This window comes from Hibiscus syriacus, unplaced genomic scaffold (genome assembly GCF_006381635.1).
Source record: "Hibiscus syriacus cultivar Baekdansim isolate YM2019G1 unplaced genomic scaffold, ASM638163v2 tig00110833_pilon, whole genome shotgun sequence".
Classification (NCBI taxonomy): Eukaryota; Viridiplantae; Streptophyta; class Magnoliopsida; order Malvales; family Malvaceae; genus Hibiscus; species Hibiscus syriacus.
This window is the reverse complement of record NW_024062884.1, coordinates 1,009,443-1,030,041: the sequence shown is the minus strand read 5'-3', so window position 1 is coordinate 1,030,041 and position 20,599 is coordinate 1,009,443. Positions and strand designations below refer to the sequence as shown.

The 20,599-nt window shown below is 32.9% G+C and overlaps 2 protein-coding genes across 3 annotated transcripts; both read left to right on the top strand.

The window, feature by feature from the left end:
• Window positions 1–10,027: 10,027 nt before the first annotated feature.
• LOC120143137 lies at window positions 10,028–11,864 on the top strand. Its single transcript, XM_039157536.1, has 2 exons — window positions 10,028–10,375; window positions 11,477–11,864. Exons 1-2 carry the CDS (start codon window positions 10,028–10,030, stop codon window positions 11,741–11,743), a joined length of 615 nt encoding a protein of 204 aa, XP_039013467.1. The 3' UTR covers window positions 11,744–11,864.
• Window positions 11,865–13,883: 2,019 nt separating this feature from the next.
• On the top strand, window positions 13,884–20,172 carry LOC120143046 (TSL-kinase interacting protein 1-like). 2 transcript variants are annotated; one of them, XM_039157470.1, is made up of 14 exons: window positions 13,884–14,047; window positions 15,253–15,413; window positions 15,537–15,619; window positions 15,696–15,743; window positions 15,843–15,952; window positions 16,335–16,419; window positions 16,520–16,799; window positions 17,146–17,253; window positions 17,383–17,540; window positions 17,639–17,877; window positions 17,955–18,324; window positions 18,781–19,185; window positions 19,266–19,403; window positions 19,538–20,172. In XM_039157470.1, exons 2-14 carry the CDS (start codon window positions 15,290–15,292, stop codon window positions 19,760–19,762), a joined length of 2,373 nt encoding a protein of 790 aa, XP_039013401.1. In that variant the 5' UTR covers window positions 13,884–14,047; window positions 15,253–15,289; the 3' UTR covers window positions 19,763–20,172. The 2 variants fall into 2 exon arrangements, with proteins under 2 accessions (XP_039013401.1, XP_039013400.1); XM_039157469.1 differs by having other exon boundaries at window positions 17,146–17,280.
• The last annotated feature ends 427 nt before the right edge of the window (window positions 20,173–20,599 follow it).

Genomic DNA, 20,599 nt, shown 5'->3' with positions numbered 1-20,599 from the left:
AGAGCAAGTCTCATTGGAAAGTTTTACCACATCTTGAGGAGATCCTAGAAGAGTGAAGATATCTTTCAAGTTATCTATGGCCTCTACATCAAGTTCGACGGCATCAATGATTCATAACCTATCAACAAGCTTCATTTCTTCAATGGAGCCAACTATGTTTATTGGAAGAATAGGATGATGCTATTCATCCAAGCTAGTAATTTGGGAGCTTGGAGCATCATCTTAAGTGGACATACTACTCCAACTAGAGTAATGACAAAATTGAGTGAAAGAAGAGAAGATTGTTCTAAACTAAACGCAAAGGCAATGCATATTTTATTTTGTGCACTTGGTCTCGGATATGATAGAGTTTCATCTTGTTCCAATGCCAAGGAGATTTGAGAGAAACTTTACTCATGAAGGAAATAACGAGATAAGAGAAACTAAGATTAGTCATCTCAATCATAATTATGAAAACTTCAAGATGAGACCGGATGAGGATAACGAGACGATTTTTGGATTATAAATGGTCTCAAGGACTTGGAGAAATCATTCCTAATGAGAAGCTAGTTAAGAACATGATAGTCTTCCCAAGTCATGGCAATCCAAGAAGAACACTCATGAGATGACGGTGAATGAAAAAATGAACAGAAAGATGAGAAAAATAGGAAGTGAAAAGAAGAAAAAGGTTGGTGTTGCTCTCAAGCCTACAAAAGAAGAGAGTGACTCAAAATGAAGATGATGAAGAAGAAATAACATTGTTTGCCAAAAGATTATAGTTTCTATAATATTTTCGATCATGTTATTCCCTGTCATTCTTTAGTCTTAAATTAGGTTGTTTTTTCCTTATACCTTCCCTAGTATATCAATACCTTCCCTAGTATATCAGAGTGAACGAGGGATGATTATTACATGAAGAAAAATAAAATTTCAAAAAACTCGTGGAATCCATCAGTGAGTCACTGTAAAAATATTCGTGTCGAGGGAAATATAAGTGCAAGACGTACGTGAGGAAGATGCATGTTTCTTGCAGTTGATGATGGGAGAATGGCCCACCAGGACCTTCTGGGCCCACTGTTCCCAGTGGAAACCACGTAAGCCTGTATGTATGGGGATTAATTTCCAGAGAAGGCAGTCAAATCACACGTATAATTAATATCCTTCGCCAACATACTATTGTTTTCACTTAACAAATTTTAAATAAAACTCCTATTTTTTTTTCTTAGGTTCATAAGACTTTATCTTGATTATTTTAAATCGATTCAGATTGTATATTTGACTTTGGTGAATAGTTTTTCAGCGGAGATTTTTATATATATAAAACCTCGAACTAAAAATTTATTTAAACAATATCAAACTGCTTACTACTTAAATCAATCCCTACTGATGAATAAAACTCCTATTCCATACTCTCTTTGTGCCATAATTTTTATCTTGTATTAAGTATTCACATAATTTCAAGAGATATATTTAATTAGAAAATGATAAAATTATCGTTAAAAGATGATTGATAAATTTGAAAGATTTATTTTAATATATGTAAAATAATAAGACATACACGAGTAAAAAAGAAAATATAAGTTTTGTTATTTGTTGATTTTTTCTAACAGAATATTTTGAATGAGACAACGTTAAAAACTAGAATAGACATATTTAGTGGGACATAGAGAGTATATTTTTGTATAAACCAGATCATTCCTTATTGAACTTTATTATTTTGCTTACTTCACTTATTGTACTATTAACTTTTCTAATTTATTCACTTAAATTTTGAATTACTCCTATTTTGATTATCTGAATTATTTTATTATTATTATTATTTCATGGTGTGGTTTTTTATTATTATTTAATATAAAAATAATTTAAAATAAATATAAAATAATATCCCTAATCATAATCCTTTTATCTTTTTTTATCTCAAACCTCACTCATGACCAATGTTTCTTCTCGTCACTATCAATCACCGTTGATCTTTAAAATCGATAGTTGTTTGATATCAAATTGTACCAAAAGACTCAGTTTGATATGTTGAGTTCGCATCTGGTTGTTGTTTTATCGGAAAATGCTTCAAAACCCATTAATCTCGACAGAAATTCAGCATATTTTGACAAAATAGATGTCAGATTCAGACTCAGAGGGTCGAGACAAACAACCCATGAAATATGAGATCGAACGATCACCATCTATGACGGTCGACGATAGTTGACGCTTGACTTTCTCATTTTGATCGGATTCAGAGCATGTTCTGATAAAATGGAGGTCAGATTCAGACTAATGGAGTCGAGAAAAAGGGCTAGTGAAATATGGGATTGAACAACCACCATTTATGTCCATCGACATTTAATTTTATGTTTTAAATTATTTTTATATTAGATAACAATAAAAAAATGCCACCTCATACCAAAACAATAATAAAATAATTCAAGATGAAAAACATGAGCAATTCGAAAGTTTAGTGAATAAATTGAAAAAAATTAAAAGTATAGTAAGTGAATAAGAGAGGGAGTAAAGTTTAACGAGGTTACCCTATATTCTTACATGTCACCTAATTAATATCTAATTGATCTTTTCAAAATAAATTTTTAGGCCGTTCTCACACTAAAATACTAAAACAATACCTTTTTTTAAAATTTATGTAAGAATGAAACCATAATTGATTCAAGTTTTTGTTTAAATATTTAATGATGTTAGTATGAACGACTTAATTTATTAATTAAAATATAATAATATAATTTAATAAACTTAAAAATTAATAATCTATTTGAAAATTTAAGTCTAGGATCGACAATATGCAATGTAAATTACACTAAAACTTAACCTAAATATCAAATCGCCATAAAAATATTAGATGGCCTTATTCCCGTATGTAATGGGGTAAGGGAGAAGTAGGATAGTAGGCTGTCCCAACGACAGGTTGAGAGCAGCTTCCGTGAGAGACCTCCAAATTATGAAATATCCTCCGTAAGACTCAATCCCACGACTTCAAGATTAAGAACCTTGCGCTCTACCAACTGAGTGGATGGTCATTTAAAGCGCCATAAAAATAATGATCTTAATTACTCATAAACTTGTATTCTTTTCAAGCACCAACTTTTTTTAAAAATAATTTAATGATAGGAAGCTTAAAAAAAGATATAAGAATTAGGCAATGCTTGAATTGGCGACTCTGTTAAAACAGGTGCCTGTAATTAATTAATTTGATGTAATGACATATAAACAATAAGTTAATATAGTTTTATATTAATAATTAAATATCTTCTTTATATTTTATATTAATAATTTCCTTTATAATTCTAAAATTTTATAATTTCGCAAAAAATCACAAATACAAACAAAATACAGAAATGATATGTGTATTATTATAAAATATTGGCAATGGTTTAGGATAACCTAATTCGGCAATAATTAAGAAGGTAATAAATTTTGGGTAAAGGGGTAATATTGCTCCCGTAGTAGACTCAATTTATCACTTTTATTCCTATTATATTTTCGCATCAATTTAATCCTCGAAGTTACTCAATTGCATCATTCTATAACCCTATCCCTAACTTAAAATCCTAAATCATAACTTCTAAACCATAAACCATAACCTTAATACCTTAAAACACTAACTTATGATTTATGATTTAGGGTTTTAAGTTAGGGGAAAGACATAGAAAGATGCAATTAAATAACTTTGAGGGTTAAATTGATGCAAAAATACAATAAAGACGAAAATGATAAATTTAGTCTACTACATAGACAAAAATGACCCTTAAGCCTAAATTTTAATAGGAAAAAAAATTCTGACTCGGTTACCACTATTGCCCTAAATAATAGGGCTGAGCAACGAAATCGAAAAAATCGACACGAACCGAGTAAAACGGTTCGTTCGGTTCGGTTTTAAATGGTTCGGTTTTCGGTTCGATTTAAATGCTTCATTTTTTTGATTCGGTTCGGTTCGGGTTTTTCATATGGAACACATTTGTTCCATTGAACCGAATAGGCAATTTTTGTAAAAAAAATTATAGTTTCAAGTGATTTTTTTATTGAAAAATCGATAAACCGAACCGAACCGAACCGAAAAAACCCGAACCGTTAAAAAAATTTCGGTTTTTTCGGTTTTTTTAACTATTCGGTTTCGGTTTAAATATTGAAAACCGTTTATTTCGGTTCGGTTCAATTTTTGGTAAAAAAACCGAACCGACGAATACACCCCTACTAAATAAGCATAAAAAGTTGCATGATGATGATCCTCCACTACTTATAGAACTAGAATGTTGATGATGGATTCCTAATGTCACTATCCATGCATGTTACACATGCATGCATGAATGGCATTTATGATGGAGTTCTTGGAAAATTGATATGGATATGTGGCAATAATTATACAATACCAAAAGAAAAGTTACTGTACACGTAACATAAATAAAGATATTAAAATTTATATAATCAATAATCAATAATTCATATCGTATTTAGTATTATTTACTAAATACGATATGAATTATAGATAAAAAATAAATATAATAAAATTAACAAAAAATATAAGTTTTGTTACTAAAACTCCATCTCACTATATTTTGTTTATTAAATTTAAAATTTAGGACCGAATAGCTGTTATGTATTTGTTTTGCCTCATTTAGTAAACCATCTTTTTAGGACCGAATAAACCCAGCTCAATTGGGTCTGGTCTTTTTACCATGTTCCCGCCATCAATGACAGACCCAAATATCTCTGGTTCTTTTATGACCCACTTCTTAGTATTATTATACATTAGGTATACTAAAATTTCTAACACCGAGTCGTCTTAATGGTAAAGCAAAATTTTATTTTTTAAAAAAAATTAAATTTAACAGTTACATTTATAGAGTGTATATATTTTTCATTGATTAAAAAGGATTCTAAATAAATATCTATACTGTAAAGGTACGATAACCCAATGTCAATTCAAATACCTAATACGTCACCGAAATAGGTACGGGACGGATACAACTTGGGTGCGTATCGTGGATGTCGCATGTTAAAGGGATATGATTAGAATTAGTTGGATATGTTGAATTTTACGACATTTGTGTCGGATAAAAGGGAGAATTAATTTGATGGATTTAATATTTATATTAAATTGAGAGTATTTTTAAATATTGTAAATTAAAAAATATTATTTAATTTAAATATTAGTAGGATAATTACTCTTTGAATATGTCAATTTAAAAAGGTATTTATTATCTTTTTAACTTTGAATATTAAAAATAATTATATACTTTTGTATATTTCGAAGTAAATTAATATTTATTTAATTTGAATAATAAAAGGAGTGTATATCTGATTAATATTTTAAATTTAAAAGATATTATTATCTGTTTAAATTTAAATATTAAAAGAGTTCTAATTAGAGTTAAACTCTCTCGAAATTTCCCAATAGAAATTGAGCAAATCTCTCAGTTTTTTCTTAGCTCATAATTCAAGAAGTTTTTTTCTCTTGAATATATTTTCTCTCATTCTCAAAAAATATTTTTTTCCCTTAGTTTTTCCGGAGATAGTCAAAAGCAAGGAAAGTTCGTGATTTCTACAGTTGTGTTACTGTAGCTGATTATCTAGTTGTTATATCCTCGGAGACACACGACCAAAGGATCTCGAGCACCAATAAGTGGTCAAAATTTTGTCTTAAGGAAACTGTGTAACAATAGGCCTCAACTGATTCTGATCTCAGGATCAAATATAAAGAGTATTTTATTTCCTTTTATTTCTCTTTTATTTTTAAAGAATTTGATTCTTTCTTTTATTTTTCTTCATGTTTCAATTTAGTCTCAAATTGTTACTCTCGGATAACAATTTGATCTCATTGCACGTATTCAGAGTTATTTTTGAGATTTAGTCTAAAAAGAATAATAATAAAAAAGATGATTTTCAATAAGAAATTAAAGTTGATTTTAAAGCCTGGAATATTAGTTGACTTACGATAAATTTTTTGATGGGATCCGAGTATTTTTGGGCTAAGACGTTTTCTTATGTATTAACTGTCTTTTAATTATCTTTCTAGCGCATATTAAAATGTCTCAATCAGACGTCGAAAACTCAATATATGTACGGGAACCACGAGGTGGCAACTACTACAAATGTAAGGGTTGTTGTTTGTTGATCAGGGAGTTCTTGTTGTTCCATGAAAATGATAATTGTTAAAGGGAAAAGATGTTGGCGGTAAAACGTCATTGTTCAAGGTTGTAGATTATAGTAACAATTAACAAGACGATGGTGGGCAGGGATGAATCGAGGGAACGATAAGAGCAGTCATTCTTCTAAAAATTTGAAAGTATCATGTAGTTTTTATTAAAAATATGTTTTATGTTCCTAAAATTTTATAAGTTTATCCCTTTCTAAAATTTTAAAAGTGCCAAGACACTTCAGTAGCCAACTAGGCACAGATAACCCAAGACTCGACAGAGTAAGTTGGCGGGTGTACATTTCGCAACTTTGAATCTCACCTAAATACCCAAGGGTATTTTAGAAAGGCTAGAGGGGTGTGTGAACTCCGAGATACATAATCCTCAGTCGTACCATGATGCCTACTTCAGAATGTTAGATCAATATTTCTATGTCTTCATATCTATGCCACTTGCATGCTCATTTAGTGAATACATGTAGTATAATACAATTATTAGTGTGACACTGAACTTATAAGCTCAACGTTAATGTGTTTTCGTACACAGGTTCTTAGGTGTAACACCCTAATCTAGTCCGACTTGACTTGAAGTCACTTATAAATCCATCCAAAATAAGTAAAATAAAACATGCTGATAATCTGAGTTTACAAAATATGGGGAGCTCCCAAAGTATAGACAAAATGATAAAATATTGAGTACAAAACAAAGTTACGACTGAATACATATAAGGGTCTATAATAGTACACATCCTCTAAGAATGACTCAAGACGTACTCTGAAGGCCTCTGAAAATACGATATGTTGCACTAGAATGTCTGTGACGATAACTCCCCACGAACGACTTCCTAAAAACCTACGTATAGAAACACATTCTAAGCGCTGAGCTTACGAGCTCAGTGTCTCACTAATAATTGTACTACACTACATTCATTTATTAAATGAATTGGCTAGTGGAATTGGTCTGAAACATACAACAACTAAACTACTAAGTTATGGCTGACATCATGGTACGACTGAGGGTTCTACATCTCGGAGCTCACACACCCCTCTCATCTGCTGGTATAACCTCGGGTACACTAGGGTGATATTCAAAATCTATATCGAAAATGTACAACCGCCAACTTACTCCAACGAATCTTTGGGCATCTGTGCCCAGTCGGTTACTAAAGTGTCTTGGCACTGACTTCAATATCCACTGACTGTTGTGTTATGCTAAGAGGAACTCAGGTGTCCTGAATGTTTCCCGAGTGTCAAACAAGGCTAGTTTTATATAATCTTGGTTGTTACTGATTCTACTATTCTGTTATTAGTTATTGTTCTCACTGAAAGTCTTATTCGTTATTATTCAAGGTATATGGTGTACCTCGAGTCTGATCCCTTAATCATCAGATTAATTATCCAAAATTGTTTGTGGGTATGATACTAACCCTTCAGTATCGACACTAAACCTTTGGTATTAATACCCCATGACTAATAGAAGCTATTTGGGGAGGTAGTATCGATACTCTATGCTGAGTATCGATACTCTGGTACTGGGGTATCGATACTTGCATGAGTATCAATACCAAATTTAGATTCAATGTTTTAAAAAATACCCTAGTATCGATACCCCTATGGGGAGTATCGATACTCTTTCCTTGGTATCGATACTCTATGATTGAGTATCGATACTACCCTTAAAAAATTAACTTTTGCCTGGATGAACCACAATATCAATACCCCTGCTACGAAGTGCATTGTTTTGGCACAAAAATCTTATATTTCTACCCCAAAAGCCCTATTAAGGTCCCCAATTGATGTTTAAATGTTTTATTTGATAAAAATGGGTCATAAAGAAGTCATAAACATGCTGAAAACACTTCAACGATACAATCTACCATGATCATGCTTCAAGCTTATGCAACATACCAAAACTCACTTGATGAACTACATGTGGTAGAGTTAAGTTAGAAATGAGTTACCTAACGATTCTAAGCTGCTAAGAGTATCCAAAAATCAATAATAGGTGAGATTATCTTTCCCCTTGCTTTGGAGCTTTCACTAACTTCTCTCATTAAGCCAAAATCAAAGAATAAATTACTAGCTTAATGTAGAGGCTAAGAAGGGTTTAAAAACACTTCATAAAGCTATAAATCACTAAAAATAGAGTCGATTCTCTGGATTTCGTAAATCATCTAAAAACCCATTTTTTTGCATCCATCAACAAACCTTGCAGGAGTGGACTTGAAATGAAGTTTGGGAAGAGAAGAATGTGGTTCTTACCTTGGTTTAAAAAAATAAATTGGAAATAAACTAAAGCTTCCACATTTGCTCAAGTTTCTAGGAAGAAATATAAAGACTTTGGGAGAAGAAGATGACAAAGGAGAGTTGGGAAAATGAGGAAGAGAAATAGAAGTGATATCATCTTCAATTAAAGGATTTCAGTTTTAATTTTGAATAATGGTCTAATTACTCCATTAGTCCTCCTGATTTTGACTACAAACTAAAAATACCTTTTTTATCCACTATTGGGCTCAATACAAGCCCAATTTCACTTATTATTGGGTTAAGGTTTCCTACGAGTTAAGGAATCCATTCAAAGCTTATTTCGAGTTAGCCTAACACTCTAAACCCAGATATGGGGGCATTACATTAAGTGTCAAGAATAGAGCATTATCGTTGGCAATCGTTCCAGTCCAGTCCAGGCATCAGAGTACATCTTGAATTATTTTAGAGGGCATGTACTATTATAGACTCGTTATATTAAGATATAACTATATTTTGTTTTAAACTTAGTATTTTATTATTTTGGAAATTTGGGAGCTCCCCTGTACTTCTAAACTTATTTATCATGTTCTATTTTATTTTACCATGTATGATTTTATCAGATGATTTTTAAATCAAATTTAAAGAAAAATTTTGGGTTTGCCACTTCGGTGGTCTCATGTGACATTCTAATCCATCAATCTTCAGGTTATATTGGATTAGGGTGTTACATAAGTGAATAAAAAAGGATAATTATGTGTTTAGTACATAAACTATCAATTTTATTCCATTTTAATATATAAATTTTTAATTTTTAAAAGTCATACTTAAAATTTAATTTTTGTTTCATTTTAGTATTACGTCGTTAAAAACTTTAGTTTTTGATTCATTTTAGTACCCCATTCAAAATTTAAAGTTAAAATTTGAACCCATTGAAAATTTAGGTACTAAAATGAGTCGAAACTGATAGTTTAGGTATGAAACGTGTTAAGTTTTTAACAACGAGTATTTTAACGAAATGAAAACTAAACATAATGTATGGTTTTGAAAAAAAATTAAAAGTTTAAATATTAAAACGAACTAGAATTGATGACTTAAATACTAAATGTGTAGTTTACCAATGAAAATACAATTATTTTTTCTGGGGAAAATAAAACATAAAAGGGTAAAATACAAATTTGGTAACCAAACTTGATTCTCTCTCATATTTAACTCACTATACTTTAAATCTTTTCAATTTCTTCACTGAATTTAATACATTGATTTTTTTGCCAATCAGTCATTAACTAGTTATCAACATTAAAATGGACTATTATATAGATACAAAACAACGTCGTTTTCGTGAAAATTTTATTTTTTAAAAACGATATCATTTGTATCCGTTAACTATTTAACGGTGGAGTGACCAAAATAAGAGAGAAAATAAAGTTCAGTGACAAAAAATCCAAAGCATTAAGTTTAGTGAGAAAATTAATTTTTTTTAAATTCAATGAGAAAATTAGAAAAGTAAAGTTGAAGGATGAAATTTGTAATTTACTCAACATAAAAAAAACGATATAGAACTCAAAGATTAAATCCATCTCCCAAGAAAATAAAATTTCCAATCTTCACGTTGAATTCTCCACCTATAAAAACCAATCATTCGAAAAGTCAAAACCAAAAATGGGATCATCTCAACCGCTAACGCCATCCCTGACCTTAATTGATCATCTAACAAGTGTTACCAGGAACCCCAGTAGGCTTCATTCTTCCACACCCCAAAAATGCTCCCAAATCCACTATGCAAATAGTTGTCTTGCTCATAGATTCCCCTTTCTCCCTTATTCTTTCTCTCCTCCTCCTCGTCCTTCTCTTCCGCTTTGCCCTCATCTTTCTCTTTCTCGCCCTCCTCTTCCTTCTTTGTTCCCACTTGGTTTTCATCCTCTTCGACCTTCTCTAACTTCAATGGCCGCTCCTCAAGATGCTGCTGCTGCTGCAAGTGACTCCTCCCAGCCTTCCGAAACTAAAACGGTGACTTTCTCTCTCTCTTTCTCTCTCTGATTCATATATTTTGTTTATATTGTTTTATTTAACCCGAATGAATATAAGAAAATATACGTTCGAAATACTCTCAAGCATTTTACAATGAAAGTTCATACATTCTGTATACGTTGTTCTCAAATCACCATAAGTTTAACCTGACTTAGTTTATCCGATTTATTTGAATATGGGACATATGGGGAAATTTTGATTCCTTTGACCAACCTCAGATTTCAGGGTTGATTTTTTTTATCTATTTTATCTAAACCTTAGTGGCATATGTATTGATGGTACTAAATAAACATTGGGTCTAGGTTGTTTTACGAGTAAACATTAGTTTAGTGAGATTAATGCTGTTACTGGTGAAAAAGGACTTGATTTTACCTAGTCAGAATCGTGCCTATAATTGGGATTAATTGGGCTTTTAGGGTTTGGTAATGGAGACTGAAAGGTGGGTTTTGTTCTCCCTTGTAAATTTCTGTTAATTATGTGTGTGCTGTTCTGGTTCCATCTTGAATTAGTAATCATATATTAGGGTTAGTTTTGTGCTAATTATGATGCCTCTTTTCATTCTTTGCTGATGATAATGAGTTCATTTTGGTTGGTTCTTCAATGGTTTTAAGCTTGTTTAAATAATGCCCATCTCTTGATTTGTTTGTGCAATTTAGATACTTGAAAAGTTTGAAGTCTATATGTTACTCCAATTTTATGTCCCATTGAGTGACATAAGTGGTAAATAAAGAATATTGTTCTTTCTTCTTAATGATCTGGGTTCGAGTAATTGTGTTTGCACTCTTCAGGTTGTGTGCGTGTTGTCAATAAGTAAAAGAAAAATAATGAGCTTATCTTGATTTGTTGGTGCATTTGAGGCATTTGACTGTCTATCTGTGGTATTAAATTAATTGGTTTAATTTTTGCAAGCTAGGGTTATATGGTCTTCCTAGCCTTAGGTTTAAGTATGGTTATTCCCTTATAAAGTTTTAACTTCCCGCAAGTAATTGCCCTCTCTTGATTTGATTGTGCAAATTAGGGTTTCAAATCCCTGCGTTCAGTACAGCAGATGTAATGAATTGTTGAGTTTTGACGGTGCAGATAAGGGTTGTGATAAAGGGTATGGTTCAGGGTGTGTTCTATAGGAACTGGACAGTAGAGAATGCCACTGAGCTTGGCTTGAAAGGCTGGGTTAGGAACAAGAGGGCTGGCTCAGTGGAAGCTCTTTTCTCCGGGAGCCCAGATTCTGTTCAGGAGATGGAGCAGAGGTGTCGTCGTGGTCCGCCAGAATCCATGGTTACCGGCCTACAGGTGTTCCCTTCCGACGATGATCCCGGCACCGAATTCGAGAAGAAACCGACAGTCTGATCAGACAACGCTTAGAGAAGCCACCTTCATTCTATATCGGCATGTATAGTATTCTTCCCGTAGGAATAAAGTAGCCAAGTCGTTGTCGTCGTCAGTTAAATGGGATGTTAAGGAAGATTTTTGTTCTTCTTCTTAAAACATTTCTCTGGTACGTGCAGTTGACCCTGATGAAGTTTTCTCCTCTGCTTTATCTAGGATGCTTCAACAAAATAATATAATTTTACGTGTTATTAGTAGATTATAATAAATTATATTAATTTAAAAATTCTAACAAAAATAAGATAAAACTAAATTTCAATATATTAAATTAGTGTAAAAATTTAAATTTAAATTCAAAATATCTTTAAGAAGTAAATATATATACTTTTGAAGGAATTGCTATGGGTTTTATTAAGGGATTACCAGCTTCAAAAGGAAAATATACTTGATCATTATCTATTAAAAGTTATAAAATGATCATTTGACTATAATGTGTTGTTTTGTTGAGTCACTATATTATTAAAAGTTATAAAAAAATCATTTGACTATTTATATGTTTCAAACTCGTCCTTACATCATATATATGGGAAAAAGGGACAGTCATTTTTTAAACTCGTCCTTTTCCGTTAAAAATTAACAATGGCCTGAGTTGAACGTTAATATGCTAATTAGGATATGATAGTTGTTTGAGATTCTGTGATCATATTTTATCATATTCTAATAAGCATGTTAACGTCTGGATCAGATTAGTGACAGAACTAGAAATATTTTTAGGGTGGACACGCATGTACTAATCACGCACATTTTTTAAATGGGATGAGCAGAAATAAAATTTCAGGGTGGGTACCATCAGTAATATAGATAATTAATTGAATAAAACTCGGATTCAGGGTGAGCACGTGCTCACCCTCACCAAATTGTTTGTCCGCCATTGGCTCATACGGTTGTCAATTTTTAACGGAAAATGATGAGTTTGGAATATATGAATAATCGGGTGATCATTTTGTAATTTTTAATAGTTGAGGACCCAAGAAAGTAACATTCTATTATCCTAAAAGATATTTAGATTGAAATAAAAACTAGGGTAAACTACACGTTTAGTACATAAACTATTAGTTTTAGTCATTTTAGTACTAAACTCTCAATTTTTTTTTCAAAACTATGCATAACGTTTAGTTTTTGTTTAATTTTAGTACCTAACTGGTAAAAGCTTGACGCATGTAGTACATAAACTATTAATTTTTGTCCATTTTAGGACTTAAACTTTCAAAATTTTAAACCGTAGACGAAGCTCCACTTGACCTTTCTTCCCCCCAGCGACCAAAATCCCCATTAAATCATGCTCGATCGATGGTCGATCGACGATGAATCAACGATTTAAACCGTCCGAACCCTAGGATTAAATTTGCGATTCCAACGGTAAATCGACGAAAAATACGGCAGTGTATGAGTAAAAGGATGGCAGAGATAATGTTGGTGGTGGTGGTCATGGTCGAAAAGGACGACGATGGCGGATTAAGGTTAGAATTTGGGATTTTGGGTGTTGTTTTATAATATAAGAAAAGTTAGTTTTTTTTTATAAATATCATAATACTTGTAATATTTAAATAAATTTCAAAATCACTATGACATGTGTTACTTAAATTAACGTTGTTGATGGCCCGAGCAACTAAATTAGTAACGTTTGGTACCTAGATGAGACGGAAATTAGTTTAGACACCTATTTTAGAAAATGAGTATAGTTTGGGCACTTATTTTGGTATTAAGCCAAACTAAGATGTATGGATTTTTAATCTCCATACCAATTTCTTCTTGGCACGCCATGTGCCCTATCGCTACTACATCGTGATTACACATGTTAATTTGTCTATATTATACTATGATATAGTATTTATTATAATATAAATTTTTATATAATATATTCTTATTTATTAGCCTGTATTATTATTTTTTCATTAGAATGTGTTAATTATTGATTAAAATATTCGTATTTGCGTTTTGTGTTTAAAATTATTGATTAAAATATTTAATAAATAAGAAAAAGTATATAAAAAAATATTCCGGTTTTACTTTTTGAATAATATTAGGAAAAAAAAACCCAAATAAACTTTAAGGTCCAAATTAAAATCCAAATTTCAATAATTTACCAGATAAACTTATTTTTGGTTTTTCTTCAAAGTGAAAAGAATTTTTAAAAAATAAAGAAAAATATCGTTTTTGTCCACCGTAGATTTCTGCCGGAAGATTACGCCGGTGTCAATAGCCTTTGTCCTTCGTTCAAAATTTGAGCTCCCCGGTTCCTCCAAATCTCTTTTTCTATTTCAGGTATCTTCAAATTAACTTTAGTTTCTTTTTTTTTCTTTTGTTCTTTATTATTTGTCTCTGTGTTATTAAGCTTTTGCCGATCAATTTTTACTCTAATTCGAAACCTTAGCTTTTGTTTGGCTTTCGTGAAATTTGAATTATTGTATGTTCTTATGGTTTTATTTCTCGTATTTAGTTTATTTTGATTTTGAAAGCTGGAATTAAATTTGGTCAATTAGTTGCACGGTTGACTTCAGCTTCTCCGTGCTCTATTGGATCTCTTGCACTTGAAACAAATTAAGCTCGAATTTTTCGTATTATTAGGGTTCTCACATTTCATAGCAAGTATACAGGCTTCCCCCCCCCCTCTTTTTTGAGTCTGCATATTTTAAAGCTGTACATTTTTCTCGTTTTTGTTGAATTCTATTGTCAGCACTCAGCAGACATGTGCAGAGATGGAATTTGTTGGTTTTAGGGTTTATTTATAAGGAAATTCAAATGTTGTCAAGATAAATAATGGATGGTTTTAGGCTTTAGTATGACGTTCTATGAAGATTGGTCGTGTGATGAATTGAAATGGATCATTAAGTTTCATTGTTGTTGAATGTAAATTAATTTTGTTCTGCATAATTTTTCATTGAAAAAATAAATTTGAAGGAAGAATTTAATTTACCAGAAAAATCGAATAGTCGTTTGCTCGTATTAAAATGTAAACACATTGATGATGATATTTCACATTGGATGATACAAGGGGTGCTTAGTGTTCACTTAGTTTCATGTTTGATCTTCAGTTTCTTGTTTGTAAATATGACAACAAGCTTCTGATCCAATAGGGAAAATTTTAGGTATATGCTTTTGTTCCACTAACATATGAAATTGTTTTGACCATTTACCAAAAGGAAAATGTTTTTAAATGTTTTGATTGATGTAAAAATTTACAGCACAATAGGAGATGACAGGAAGCTGATCATGTGAAATTCATAAATTATACTGCTGTTTATTGGTTCTGTGCAGCCATAAAATTCATGATCATATCTTTCAATAAGAATCTCTTGTATTTGATGGGATATTTATGGTTAACTGCATTTTATTGAGGTGCTTTTAGCCTGCTTATTATGATTATATTATGATTTGTGTTTCTTTATTCTGTCTTTCCTGGTTTTCTATATATGATCTTAAACTTAATTCTTTGTGACAATGCTTCTTGATTTTATATACATCTGAAGAGGGAGGAGGTGTTTGTTTTCATGTGATGCCATCAACATGCAAACAGAGTCATTGGTCTCCTTTCCCTCTGAGGCGCAATATCAAGATAATATTCCTATTCAAGTTGGAACTCCTGATGTAGCCTTGTCCACCTCTAATAATACCGCGCCGGAGAAACCTGGTATGTGTAAATGCGCTTTGATTCTCCTTATAATGATTTTCATTGTTTCTGTCGATGCATCATCGCCATCTATGGAAAATAGTTATTGTGCCTTTATTTTTTGTATGAATTGATCTATCGCAGCTAAAAGGCCAACCCGGAAATGGGCTGCTTGGACACGTCAAGAGGAAGAGAGTTTCTTCACTGCATTACGACAAGTTGGGAAGGTATGTCAAGGTTACTTTTGTTTTGGCTTTTAACTTTTAGATGTATAATATTTCCTGACACGTACATCACTTGCAGAATTTTGAAAAAATCACACGTCGCGTGCAAAGTAAAAACAAAGATCAGGTGATCTGCTACTAGATTTGTTCTGATTGTTTATTGATATAAGTTGGACATTCCCTTGTTAATGTTTTGGTGCGTCTTTTTCCTTTATGAAATTTGTAGGTCAGGCATTATTACTATCGTCTTGTGAGGCGCATGAACAAGCTTTTGGGTCCGCGATTATGTTTAGATGCCAAAAATTCTAAAGATACTAATGCAGCAATGCTTCGCTGGTAATGCTGGGAACTTTTGCTTCATTCTAAAACTAATTTAGGCTTTGCCTTCTTTTTAAAACCCAGATAGAATCAATTATATTATGTGGAGGATTCATTATTACATCAATGCTAACTACTTTATGCTGGTAATGCTTCATTTATTTCTATTGAGAGCAGATTTGTTGAACTGGGATGAATATTAGGCGTATAATGATGTTGAACCATCGGTTGATATTCCATTTTGAGGGCATATGATACAAACATTTCTTTATGGCCGGTTTTAAGCATGAGTAGTAGAAACCTAATTAAGGAGTTATTATGGTATCATGTTATGACAAAGTTACAGTGACAGAGGGTCAATTTTTTTTTCTTAATTCAAAATGCACCTCTTCTTTTACAGGTGGTCTCTGCTGGAAAAGTATAGCTGCAGAGCCTCAAAACTTCACCTAAAACCACGAAGATTTAAAATTTTTGTTGAAGCATTGGTTAGTCAGAAGAATCTTTTGTATCACATTTTTTGCTTTCCTTTTGTTGAACGTGACATTTTATGCTTGTTCTGAACTGACTACTGTTGTCCCAATGAAGGAACATCAACTCTTGAAAGACCGGAAGAAGACTGTGAGAAAACGACCCTCTCAAGGGGAGAATAGTTCCCCTACATCTCCAACTAATGTCGCAAATCAGAGTAGGGCTTTAGGACATGATGCTCGTACAGTCAAACTGTTTCTTGTAGACGGTCAAAACATTCATAAATTAGGACCTGGAAAAGGGTCATTTAAGCGTAATAACAATGTAGGTGTCAGCCGTAGCAACAGTAAAGGAGAGTCAAATATCATGAAACCTGCAAGACAACGGCGGAAACCAGGTAATTTTACCCTCAACCCAATTAGATAAATAAAAAAATTGAAACTATATCTCCAGATTCTTGTAGCACAATAACACAATTGGCTTTCCAACATTTGCATTTAATTTTGTGTTTCCATCATGATGTTATAGATGTTCAGTATTATAATGAGCATTGTTGTTGATGTCAAGAGTCATGACCAGTGTTTTTCCTGATAGCAACCTTCATTATACACTTTTGGTTTTTTTTCTTGCTTTGTATTTATTAATATTTTAAAGTTTTAAGGCATTGTATGCCCATTCCTGTTCAATTTTCTTTTTTCCATTCAACTTTAGGTGAACTTGTATACTTCTACAATGCTTGGTAGGTGCCTCATCATCTGCATATAAAAAATGGGAAAAGGCTGCAATTGCTGCGGTTTCTTTGGTTGCCGATGCTGCTGAGCATTTGGAGAGAACGACTAATGATAAAGAAGGTGAGCATGAACAGAATGATACAGCAGGTAACGTTGAACTTAATCAATTTATCAAGTATTTCTTTGAGAGGAATAAAAAATTACCATGAATGTGGGAAACTCCTCAAGTCAATTTTTTTCCAACACCAGGTCCAGGGCATAAGGCTATTGACCCAGTTGGAAATAATGAACCTAATTTGTCTACTTTCTCTCAAAATCCTTTCACGGAGAACAATATACATGCTGCTGGGAAACTTAAGCTCCAACTCTTTCCAATTGATGACAGTACTAGAAGAGCCTTGGAAATGGTGAGCACCAAAAGGAAATTATTAATGATTTTGATAAAGCATATAGCCTTATTAGTAAGGTATTTTTAAGGAAATAATTGGTCTTTATCTCTTGTTAGGATAAACACAATCCACATTTAGAACTCACTCTAAGTGCACGGAAGAAGATATCATCAGTATTAGAGCACCTGAATAGAAAATGGGGAAACTCAAGTATAGCATCAGGAGAGCTTATGCTTTTCCCTTATGGTATTCATAGAGAAAACCCTAGGGGTCATCAGAGATGGACTCAAGCAAGCATCGTCAGTGCAGCAGAGGTATTTGCAATGGTTGGAAGCCCCCAAGTATTTCGCCTAAGGTACTTTTCTGTCTATTTTTTGTCACATCTCATTGCTATGTATGGTTGGTTTTCTGATGTATACCTTCCTTTTGAAGGTATGGTTGGTTTTCTGATATTGAAGATGCATCTATGTCATGGCAAGCACCTCTTTCCTCATCCTGCATTCCAAGTGTGCATGACATGAACTTAGAAAGTAGGAATGGCAAAATTATTGAAGAATTACAAGGTGCCTCGTGTACCGGTGATCAGTGTAAGAGACATGACGATTGTTGCAAGATTCAGCCGGTGTTAGTGAAAGAAAATCACGCTCTTGAACCTTCTTTAGCTGATTTTCACGATGAGATTAATACATACATTAACACTAGTTCTAAAGATAATCTCGGGGATTCCCATGTTCCTGCAAGAAATGCATCATTAGATAGTGAGGCTTGCAATGTTGCTATCATGAGACAGTCGGAGGATATGGTAAGTGTCCATCCTTGAATAATTTGAATCTATTTGAGATTTTCTGCTATTTCTGATGATTTTAAACTTTCCAACTTGTTGTAGCCAAAATCTGTGCGTCTTTTATTCAGTATCCTGTGCTTCACAAAATAGTCTGCTCAAAATAAGTGATAACTTATCGCTAGTGCAATAGATCATCTATTCTGAATTTTACTATTAGCACCAAAGGGTCCATGGGAATCTCGTTACATATGGCTTTTACGACACTTGCACATTTTCCTTGGGATTCCCTTTTCAACCAACATGCTAGATGTCAAGCAACCCAACTCTTTTTTCCTATGTTCACTTGGTCGTTTCTGGATTTTTTTTAAAGAAAACTTATGCCTACCTTAAACATCCACCATCTAGTAGTCATGAAGAGTCTCCGTATTGCATTCCCATATGTTTGACATTGTAACTTTCTTTTTGTTTGCTTAGAATGATCAGAGATTGAACAGTAGCACTGCTGCAGTATCTGCCGGAGAATGGGCTGACAGTCTCACAAACATAACTGTTGGAGATCTTCTTGCAGAAGTGCCTCAAGACTCCGATGATAACTGTGTTGACCACCCTGTTCCAGAAAGCTTGCAATGTCTTCAGCAGATTCCTTTCAGCTGTGACTCTTTTGATGCAGCAATTGCTGCCCATATATCTAAGCATCAAAACAAGATGGAGGCTCCATCATTGGCATCCCGTGCATCTTCTATCTGGGATGCCGAAGAAACATGCGATGCCTTCTTATTTTGGAAGAATCCTAATCCTTGTACGGACAATGCTAGATTGTTTGATGCCGCCTCCCCATCAGCCTGCAAACAGATTGCAAGATCTGCCACACTTACTAAGGTATATTTTGCTTCCAATCACACAATTTTGTTGTTTAGGTGAGGAATAGTCAACTAAGCCTGGCATGTCTGTATATTCAGCTCTTCATGCAATCACCTGATCCAGAGAAGACGATTGAAGATATTGCTTGTGAAGACCTCGTCGACGAGCTTCCATCTGATCCTCACATCATGGATAATGCAGAAAAGGATTTCAATGGGCTGGCTGACATTTATTGGGTATGTTGGCTTTTCTAAGCCTTTGATTGCTTTAGCAAAGCTGGTTTGTTTCGTTTCGAGGCTTAATACTTAGGACTTCGTTGATAAGTTGTATATTCTTTAGACAACTATCTTTCTTGTTCTCCACATTGCAGCCCGACTCTTTAGGACCACTCGAACTCAATGCACCATCTCGGAAGTATCATAATGAAGATTTGATTTTAAGTGATAGCCTTGGAAGTTTGAACCGTCTAATAGCCAGCAGTCTGGATGCATTTCAAAATTGCTCGTTTTTCGGGTTGGACAAGAAAGAATCAGCATCAACAGTCGAAGCTTGGGACACTACATCCCCCTCTTTCAAAATTGGCAGCGAGGGTTGAAAATCTCCATCGAGTTCTATACCGGGATGACACTAATTGAGAGTTGACGGATTTTGTCGTTGGAAAACCTTTGAATACTGTGATTAATAACAAGTTTGCCTGACAGGAGAAGCCTGAGTTTATTAGAGGATTTCCTCCTGACCCTAACGAACGAGCCTCTCGTCGACTTGTACAAAAACTGAAGCACTTCACTTTGTTTATGATCGGAGAATCAACCATGGACTCAAAAATAGACGAGGGTGAGCCGTTCTATTTGTAACCACTTGCACTATCATCAATATATCCATATATCTAACTTGACACAATTGTTGTTTTTAGTTGTTCTCATCAATGACCTACCGACATCTTTTATTACCCCACAAATGTTGAGTTTTTTAATATCGAATTATCTTGTATGTTTTGCCAGTGTCCTTGATCCTCTTTTCCCATGAAAAGAAAAAGATGTTCGTATATTATACTTAGAATTCACTTACACAATGTAAAACTCTTTTAGTTTTACACATGTTTAGGATTGTTGGATGAATGAAAATAGATGATTGAGATTAACTTATTATTTTCTTTCCAGTGAATATATTATTATTTCTTACTGTTAATCTCAATAATCGTTTATATTATATATTTTTAGGATCGTTGGATTAGTGAGATTAACATTAGTAAATGCAAAAATATTCACAGACAAAGCAGATAATTTTAATAGTTTATTTTCATTTATTAAACGATCTTAAAAAATATAAGAAGTATTGTACATTTCATACACATTCGTATTATTGGAATTTTTGTTATAAGAAAAAACATGCAACAATAGGTTGAAAACAAAGAAGAGGATTAGATAAGAAA

Coding starts and splice junctions, on each gene's coding strand:
- LOC120143137 (XM_039157536.1), top strand. CDS start 10,028: ATGGGATCATCTCAACCGCTAACGCCATCCCTGACCTTAATTGATCAT. Junction 10,376..11,476: donor AGCCTTCCGAAACTAAAACG/GTGACTTTCTCT, acceptor TTGACGGTGCAG/ATAAGGGTTGTGATAAAGGG.
- LOC120143046 (XM_039157469.1), top strand. CDS start 15,290: ATGCAAACAGAGTCATTGGTCTCCTTTCCCTCTGAGGCGCAATATCAA. Junction 16,420..16,519: donor AAATTTTTGTTGAAGCATTG/GTTAGTCAGAAG, acceptor GTCCCAATGAAG/GAACATCAACTCTTGAAAGA. Junction 16,800..17,145: donor AAGACAACGGCGGAAACCAG/GTAATTTTACCC, acceptor AATGCTTGGTAG/GTGCCTCATCATCTGCATAT.